The 9,305-nt window shown below is 44.6% G+C and overlaps 1 protein-coding gene across 1 annotated transcript; it reads right to left on the bottom strand.

Annotated features, from left to right (window-relative positions):
• Positions 1-943: 943 nt before the first annotated feature.
• Positions 944-4,453, bottom strand: RFESD (Rieske Fe-S domain containing). Its single transcript, XM_026866740.1, has 4 exons — positions 3,909-4,453; positions 2,929-3,109; positions 2,807-2,841; positions 944-2,574 (listed from the first exon to the last, which is right to left on the bottom strand). Exons 1-4 carry the CDS (start codon positions 3,984-3,986, stop codon positions 2,281-2,283), a joined length of 588 nt encoding a protein of 195 aa, XP_026722541.1. The 5' UTR covers positions 3,987-4,453; the 3' UTR covers positions 944-2,280.
• Positions 4,454-9,305: the final 4,852 nt, after the last annotated feature.

The following is a 9,305-nucleotide window of genomic DNA, read 5'->3' as shown; positions in this document are numbered from 1 at the left end:
ACAGCCAGCCAACTCTTTTTCAAGCCAACTCCTTTGTTCACAGCCACCCGTGTTAATAACCCTCTGTTCCTTCTGCAACCATCGACAAGAAAATTGAGGAGAAAGACAACTAACTGACAAACTTTAGATATTAAATAAACACCTTCTCCCTGAGAATATGAACATGTTTAAAGTCAAACACCTGAAAAGCTTGCAGACAGTTATTATGCTTGAGAAGTACCGAAGAAAAGGGACTTATCTAAGCCTGGACACGCAGTTCCACTGATTTCATATGATTAACAGTAAACGTATGATTAAATACTTTGCTGGATTTTAGCCATAAAATTAAACTCTGTGGAAGCCTGAGCACACTTCCACTAATACGAATATGTTCATGAAACTTTCAAGGCTTTCTATTAATAACATTCTGCTAAATGTCATACAGGCAACAGCACATTACTCGTAATTGGTACTTTTGTAATCTGAACTGCATCTTTATTAACTTAAGTAATAGTAATTTTCTGTTAATGCAGTACTTAAAGCAATAAAAACACTATCTAAGCAATCACATGAAAGCAGCGCAGGTATATTTGAAGATCTTACTTTTCTTTTACATGATCCACATCTGTCAATAGGACAAGATACTCATCCTTAAATTTCACTGGAGGTGCAAGTAGCTGGGTGGGGAGGGAGGGAAGGGAAGGGATTCTCCACCCCTCTCTGCACCACACGAAAGGGCTGCATGCTCCAGGCCCCTCGAGTGTCACCTGCTTCACTCTCCTGCCCTGTGGCTGCAAGAGGAGGTGGTTATGTGTCCCTTGAAAAAACAAGCAAAAAACTCCCAGAGAACTGGTCAGTACATAACAGCATTTTCTAGCAGATGGAGGATGAATAGGGGAAGGGGGAGGAAAGTGTTTCCATGCTGTACTTCTTATAAAATAGAAAACTGAATCAAGTCAGGTCAGCAGCACTTTGGAGTTGCCACTTCTCCTTGTCAACCCTGGAAACAATGTCAGGAGGTTTGATCAGAGGTGGGCATCTAGATTTAAATGTGGTGAAATAAACTGATTGTGTGCTTTGTTTTTTACATTGATTGTCATCAATCCAGCACAGATATTTTCCTTTGATACCTCCCTATGCCTCACAACCATTGAATACCTTTATATGGACAACAGTGTTGACACAGACCTACTTACCCTTCACATTCCTCAAAAACAAGACAACCCACTGCATGCACAAGAGAAACTTACAGGTGAAGACCAGGTGACTTCAAACTGAGCCTGATTATGACCAGAGTTTGCCAACAGGCAACAAATCACCCAAAAATGCACCCCAAAGAATTGCAGCCATGCAAAAGGATGCGTTCGTGGGATATCTCTGCTCTCTGGACCCATGGGCAGGGCAGGGGAACCCACTGTGTCCCATCGCCCAGCCCAAGCACAGCTCTGAGGGGTTACTGGGGCAAAGCAGGTGTTATACAGTGAACACACGCACAGAAACCTAACTTTTGGCTCTAAACAGAAAGAACACTTTTTCAAAGGAATGTATAAAAACGCATTTACAATACATAAAAACAAACAAAATGAGCCACTATGTTACATATCAGGTTTTCATACCCAACAGCTATCCAAGAGAATATCCAAGAGAATCAGCAAGAACAAGCTACATGTGACAAATGCTTGACACATTATTTGATGAACTACCAAAAGGGTCTCAGTGAGGAGAAGGAAAATAAATCTTCTACAGACTCATGGTATCAATACACTGATAGGCATAATGAACATCACGAAAATATGCTCAAGTTTTGTACGTCTCTTTGTGGCACTTAAATATTCAGAGATAGCTTGCATGTCTATAAAGTTTAAAATTTCCATGTCATTTATGCTGAAGGCATTCTAAGTATAAACTGTTTATATAAACATAACCTTTACACCTGACCATTAACCTTAAACTATGTAATGTGTTTTATAAGCAGTGATATACTACATTCCCTCCTAAAAATTAAAACAATTCTAGCAAAATTTGAATATTTCTACAATATCAGATATTATGAAGCATCTGCTGGAAATAAGTCTTTTTGAAATGCAAGTGCAAAAACCAAAAATCATTGGCACCAGATCAGCCACATTTCTGACAGTGCAGTTTCTTAACTTGCTCCATTCTACGTGTTTCAGTGCTTTAACATAACATTAACACTAGAGTTTAATCTGGAGACAATCTTCACAGCCACAGTACATTTTTATTTCACAACAATGGTTCTTCAGTGGGGCATTCACCAGGATTCTGCTTTCTGGGCATGACTTACTCTGCTGCTTGTGAGTTGCTTTGTTTTTCCATAGCTAAACCACCGCTATTTTTGTACTTGTCAGCAAAATAATCAGAGTCAAAGCTTACAGACAAATCTGGAGGACTCACATAAACATTTCCATTGTCTATTGTGACTTTATGAATCCTTTGTTTGACTCCTTTTGATTGCCACTGTGGTGTTGGTGATGGTTCCAAAGGGTTTATTCCTTCATATAATCCTTCTCCTGTTTCCAAAGTAATTCTATACTTATGCCAAGGACAAATAATACATGCTTGACCATTGATATCCTGCAAGAAGAAGAAGAAGAAGAAGATAAAAACAGTAAGTCATTGTCTTCTGAATCTTCTCCTGGAAGAATCTCTAGGACAGGAGACATGTTTGGTGCTCTGGCTGTATGGCTGCCTGCTATTTTACATATATAACCATTTCTTTTGATGTTCTGTTCACATAAAAGTATTTTAAAAATGCAGTAGAGTTTTCACATGACTATATGCTGCTACATTATTTTTGTTTACCTACCTCTATTTCTCCAAGACATAAAGGACCTCCTTCATCTGAAACATGGTAGAACATAGCATTAGTTTATGCAGATTTCCTGCTTAACTGTTGCAACATTGAGATCATATGTGCAAATGTCTTACGGTAGCAGCGGGAGTCCATAGCATGAAATTTCCCCTCATGGTAGAAAACAACAACTTCTCTGCCGTTGACTTTGGCTGTTATTCTTTGGGACTTCTTTATGTCATCTTCTTTGCCAATTAATATAAGACCGTCTGGCTCCCTTTCAACAGTTTCTGTGTCTGAGCTGTGCAAATCCACATCCTTAAAACACAAAAAAAATCAAAAAGCCACTTATAAAGTAGTTGATGTTTGGATTTCTGTGTGTAGAACGGATGTCTTGATCCCAGAGAAAGCCCCGACCCGTTCAACATGTGAGGTGAAGGGACTAGAAGTTTTAATAAAAGACTATCAACGTGCACACGAGGTGAAGCACAGGAGTCTGGTGATAAGGTTTGGCTGACGTGTTCGCTAACAGAACCGGGGCTTGGAAAACCAGCTGCTGCAAACCTGATACCTGAGGCTGAGGCAAGATAAATCCTCAATCACTATTCATTTACTCTGCACTTTAAACGCCACCATCCCTCAGAATCTACATGCAAACAAATACAACGATGGGATATGTAAAACAGTGTCCAATTTAGCTATGTGATGGGTGGCATTTACATGTAAATCCAATGCTCTTTAAATATTATGGATAGAGACACAAAATGATACAAGTTGATTAAAAATTTGATCTGCAAAAGGGAAAAAAAAGGTATTTAAAAGCTGTATTCAACTTGGCCTTTTTAGCTAATGTGTCTGCCTTTCCCTTCCTCCTCTTCCATGTTTCAAATGTCTAAGAGCCTCTCCCAGCACAGGGTGTAAGTAGTTTTATCACAAAACTTGCCTTCTGATTTATTTGCTATTAGCTCCTGTGTTCCAGTTCTCTCCAAATTCCCAGTACGACCGCACTGCCCCCCCTTCTCCAGCAAATCAGGCTAAAAAAAGTCTTTGTACGCGCCGAGACCCAAGGGGAACAGCAGGTGGGGGGTGGTCCTGCTGCAGGGGGTGCAGACCGTACCTTAGGCCCACGCCAGATGGCCAGGGAGACGAGAAAGCAGATGAAGAAATGGAGGCCCAGAACAACGAGGTCCAGCATCTCCTCTCCTGGCTGCGCCTATGGCAACTGTCCTGCCCAGCCCGCCAGTGTCATGACGTGCCTCGTGGCCCCTCTTTACGTGCAAAGCAGGCAGCAGCGGGGCCGGCCCCTATAGAACAGAGGAAGGATGTATGGAGGCTCCGCGTGGCAGGAGCCAGCTCTGCCAGGGCTGATAAGGAGTGGGGACATGCTGGGGCTGGCCTGATAACGGGAGAAGAGAGCCCCAGGTTCCTCCCGCCGCTGTCCTCCCCGAGCGGGACGCACCAAACCAAAATGCTGCTCAGAGTCTGCGTTATGTTACGGGTTTATTCGGGACCATCAAACACATGTTTCCCAGAAAACTCTTACACCGGGAAGGCTGGTGTAAGCAACGGTGTGGCCTTTTCAGGGCCAGTTGTTTTCTGATTTGCACATGAGCAATCATAAGGACCGGCTCCCTGCTTTCCATTTTACAGAAACTTCCACCCAGTCTTACCCAGAAAGTGAAACGTCACTGCCAGACCCACAGGACGATCCAATCAGGCGTCATGCTTATTTTCTTTAGAAATAGTTAGTACGTGGTTAGTGGTTAGCAGCAAGCTCACCACAAGAACCAGAGTAGGAAATCCCCAGTTTTTCACTTTTGGGCTGACTCTGCCTGTAGATGTTCCAAATGGGCCAAAATCTTAAAATCCAGAAGCCTATAGTTAGAAATACAGAGACACCTCTAAAAAATTGTGTATCTATATACAGACACATATAAAAATACAGACACACAGAGACATATCTACACACACCAACAGACACACACGTATATATTTAATAACTAGTATTAAAATAACACTTGGCACCAAACCTCCAGCTCATTCAGTGATGATCTTTCTACACTCAGCCCGGATTTCGTACACAGAAATTATCCAGGCACCCCAGCCTGCAACCTGGGTCAGACTGCCAGTGCCTCGTGGACCCTACGTGGCCCAGCTGGTGCAATCAGTAGCCAACAGCTTCATTTCAGAGTCAAGGCTTGCTTATCTACAACCGACTGCAGATTCAGAACTGCCAGGGCACATCTTCCAGAAGAAAGCCATTGAGGCAATGTATGATTGTTGATAAGTTTAACCGAGTTTGTTAAACACGTGGCAGCAAAAGACTTTCTTCCCTTAGAAAAGGAGTGCAGTTAAGGACTCCTTATCACCAAAGACTTGTAACTAGGCTGCTGTGAGCCACTTTCTCCTCCATGAAGTGGACATGGACCTGCAAAGTACGAATAGAACGTCAGCGAACTCAACACAGAGCTGCCCAGGAGGCAGAGGAAGCTCAAGCGGAGGCCTAGAGGAGTCCTCTGAGTTAGGGACAGGACCCAGAGTAAGGGAAGGGCAATGGACACCCATGGTGAGGTTGCTTTCTCCCATCACCTTCTCCTCTGGAACCAGATAAACCAAAGCCTGCTTTCTCCTCCCTTTCTTTAAACAGGACAGAGGTGGGTGTTAGGCGCGGATCAGGAGGCAGGTGAGCGTCACTTACCCAAAGCACATTAAAATGGCAAATTTTCTGCCTGCCATCTCACAGCCCCTTGGAAAGCGCATTCTCTGTCACACTTTAAGGCGAAAGAACAACCAGTTTTTCTTGTGTTAAAGCACAGGACGACCATGTTAAATCCATCCACTCGAACAGGACATGGAGTACAACAGCCCACAGAACCCCTCTGGGTCCCATGACAGAATCCTGAGCTACCAATGGGCCACCAGAGCGGCACCTACCAATGCAAGCAGAAACATTTCAATCAAAAAAGAGAAAAGGCTGTTTCCCCCCTGCCACTTTTTAATCTACCAGATTTTTTCCAAACGTTTTCTGAAGAGTTTGGCTGCTTTGATGTTTTCTGAGACACTCCACACTGTGCTGGATGGAGGTATCCACACGGCCAGGTGCCATCTGGTGAGAGCGACGAGGGATCTACAAAAGGATTCATTTTTTGGCTGGAAACACATCCAGGTTTACGCGCCGCAGTAATTCACTGCAGTGCCCTGCTCTAACTCCTTTTCTTCCCTTTGGGGACAGGGAAAAATATCAAAAAACACCAGGTGTGGGCTGGACATGCCCCAGAGACAGGTGTGTCAGGGTGGGGAGCTGTCGGGGTGCCCCAGGTGCCACCAGCTTCTGTGGGGAGATCAGAGCAAGCAGCAACGTGACTCCCTCCCCAGCCCCTTGCCCCCCAGATCCCTCCACTCCTCCACTGCTCGCCCCAGCTGTCCTGCAGAGGATGCTCCACTGGGGTGGTCGTTCCGGGGGGTGCAGGGGGTGAGGACTCCTGCGGGGAGATGCTGCTGGTGGCAGGGGGCACAACCGACCCCCATATTGGGTGACAGCGAGCCCCGATCTTATGGCTCCGGGGAGAGCCATGCCACCGCTGCAGGGGCTCGGGGTCCCGAGCGTCGGTGGTGATGGAGGAGGATCCCCCTTCCCTGGTGGCTTCAACCTCTCCACCTCCATCCCTCAACTCCTACACCCGCCTCTTCCTCCTCTGCAGCGCCGGCACCCCGGGCACTCCTGTCCTGAGGCTGGCTGTGCATCCTGAGGAGGAGGAATGGGAGGAGACCGAGCTGCCCATGGTCTTTTAGCTTCTACCAACTTGAAGTATACATGAAAAAAAAAAAAAAAATAAAAATTTCGGGTGTGTTTCTGTGTCAAATGCATGGCCAGGAGGGCAAAAGCAGCATGGTGGCTATTGCAATGCAGAGTGCTTGAACATCATTTCCCTTCAGAGCCCAACTATGTCCTTACAAAGATGAGTATTTTGGTCATATTTTATGGATTTCATGATATCTCATTCAGAAATAAAGCCAGTCAGTCCAAGAAATCACTCTTTTTTTTTTCGGTCATTGCTGTTACTGTTTGAATCCACTAGGAAAGTATGGATGTGACTGTTTAATTTCAGGTGGGCTAGTGTACTTCTTGAGTTAATTAATTATTAGTTAATTAATTAGCTGTGCAGAAGGAGCAGGGGGTTGTAACAGCACACTACAACAGGATGTACGTGTATAAAACACATCCCTGCTTGTGGCAAAAGCCTTCTAAAAATTGTTCTATTTATTCTTGCCTGGGATATTCCAAGCAGGGAAGGCTGCCAGGCTGTACCCTTCCCAGTTAGCTCTGGTTGTAGTCACAAGTTTCCTATTACACCCACACCGCCAGCTATTTTTTGCCATGTCAACATCCCAAATTAAGTCGATCCCACGTTTTTCTGCGACATGTAGGGCTGGGTAGGAAGGACATGCAGTTTAAAGCTGGTAGCAGAGGCGTGTTGGTACCCTGCGGAAGGGATTGAAGCTGAGCGGGTGGCAGCGAGGGCTCCGTGCCGGCACACGAGAGCGGGGTGGGATGTGTTCACGGGATGCGATGGATTCCCTGTCCGAAAGTCTGAAAGAGTCTGAAAGGCTGAACACAAACCAAAAAGCGTTTAGGGTGTGATTGTGCGAAGCTGTTTCTCCCCCAAAGACCCCGGCTGTGGTTTCTGTGCTGGTACCACCCATGCGGGGAGCGGTGTGGCTGCCTGTGCCCGTTTCGGTGAAGCATTTTTAAGGGCAATGTCCATTTTCAAGGAAGCTGCCAGATGGAGCTTTTTGGGTTTTTTGGGCCTGTGTGTGCTCAGGCTCTCGCAGGGAACGAGGACAGTAAGCTGGGACAAGTCAGGGTCTTGCTGAGTTCTCAGCAGGGCTCCTCCTCACCAATTCTGGGTAACAAGTCAGGGACCCGGGGCTCCTTGATCTCGAGCTCTCGACAGCCCTTCCAGTAATCTTCAATTTCTTTTCTCAATGTCCGCTCTGGTCTGTGGGCATCACATCTCATATCAAAGCTGTCTCTTGGTGTGCCCAATAAAGGCACCAGATGTTGACAGGCAGCCATAGCCTCTCCATCTCAACAATCTTCCCCCCCCCCAATTGACTTTTCTCAGAAGGGGACACTACTCTGAAACCAGTGACCTCATCTGATGTTTTCACAAAACCTCATTACAAGAATTCGCGTCTACTCCTAATTACTGCTGCTAAGGGTCATTGGGTAAAGCTGAAACTGCCATGTAAGTGGGACTGAACTCTGTTCAGTATGAAACAAACAGTGGTGGAGCCTAAATCCCCACCCAGCACACAGAAAGGGGCTGTAAATCACATCCAGTGGCCATTTCTTCCTGCCCCCTCATCTACTGTAGGATCACACACACCTTGGCAATTCTTGACAAGTATTTTTGACTTTTAATAAATTGCAGTGACAGAGTTTAGACTGCTCAACAGGCTGTTTTAACATTTAACCACTTAAGAGTTCTTTTCTTTTTCCTTCCAAGTAGCTCAGTAGAACAGCTCTGTCTGAAAAACAAACTTTTTTTTTTTTCCCCCTCTCAGAGGCTGCATTTGCTGTACTCTTACATTCACAGCTGAGCACTTGTCAACATTTCTCTGATGGCTGAAACAAATCTAGTAGGATTCACAAGTCCCTTCTTTATATTATTTTCCTCCAGATTCTCTCATCTCTTTACACCATTCTTAAAAGACAAAGCCACAGAGCACAGACAATCACTTGAGGATTCACTAGTGTTAAGAATAAAATAATTGCCTCTTGCAGCTTACACACAACACTCCTTTAAATCACCCTTGAATGTCACTCGCTTCCTTCGCCACCACATCATGCTGTTGATTCATACTCTGCTTCTGGTTCTCTAAATCCTCCCGCCATGTAGGCTTTTTTTTTTTTTTCCCTCAGCAAAAGTGCAGCCCACAAAGCTAGATGTTCACCGTTTTAATATTTTCCCCTTTCCCTTTTGTTTTGACCTTTAACTAATCCATGATGAATTTTGCCTGATTTAAAATAATTTCTCCGGCTAATCAAGAAAACTCGGAATTTTAGCCTATCCTCAGAAGAGCCAATATCTCTCCCAGGGTGCATTTTCTCATGTTTAATAAGAAAAGAGTGCTTACTCTTGCATTCAAAGTACTTACTAAAAAAGTAGCAAACAGTACTACATCCAATTCTTACAGAACTTAATTGATCAGACTTCCTGCTTTTCACTTTTCAGTATCTATTAGAGTCTGGTTGTAGCCAGTTGCAAACCTAACACAGGAATTTTAGCTAGATTTGGTTTCCATGGCTTGCTTAAAATAAGATCAGACAGGCCATTTCCCAGGTGCATTCAAACTCTGGATTTCCCCACCAAACTATTTTCCTTATTGACTAGGCTAGTTATCCTGACAAAGACAGCAGATGACTATTTCAATGTGATTTGTCAGCAAATTCACAGTGGCAGTCTCTTACCTCTCCAGTGACCCCTAGGACCTTGTATTTACAAAAACA

This window comes from Athene cunicularia, assembly GCF_003259725.1.
Source record: "Athene cunicularia isolate RWA chromosome Z unlocalized genomic scaffold, athCun1 chrZ_part3, whole genome shotgun sequence".
NCBI classification, from domain to species: domain Eukaryota; kingdom Metazoa; phylum Chordata; class Aves; order Strigiformes; family Strigidae; genus Athene; species Athene cunicularia.
This window is presented reverse-complemented; position numbering and strand designations above follow the sequence as displayed.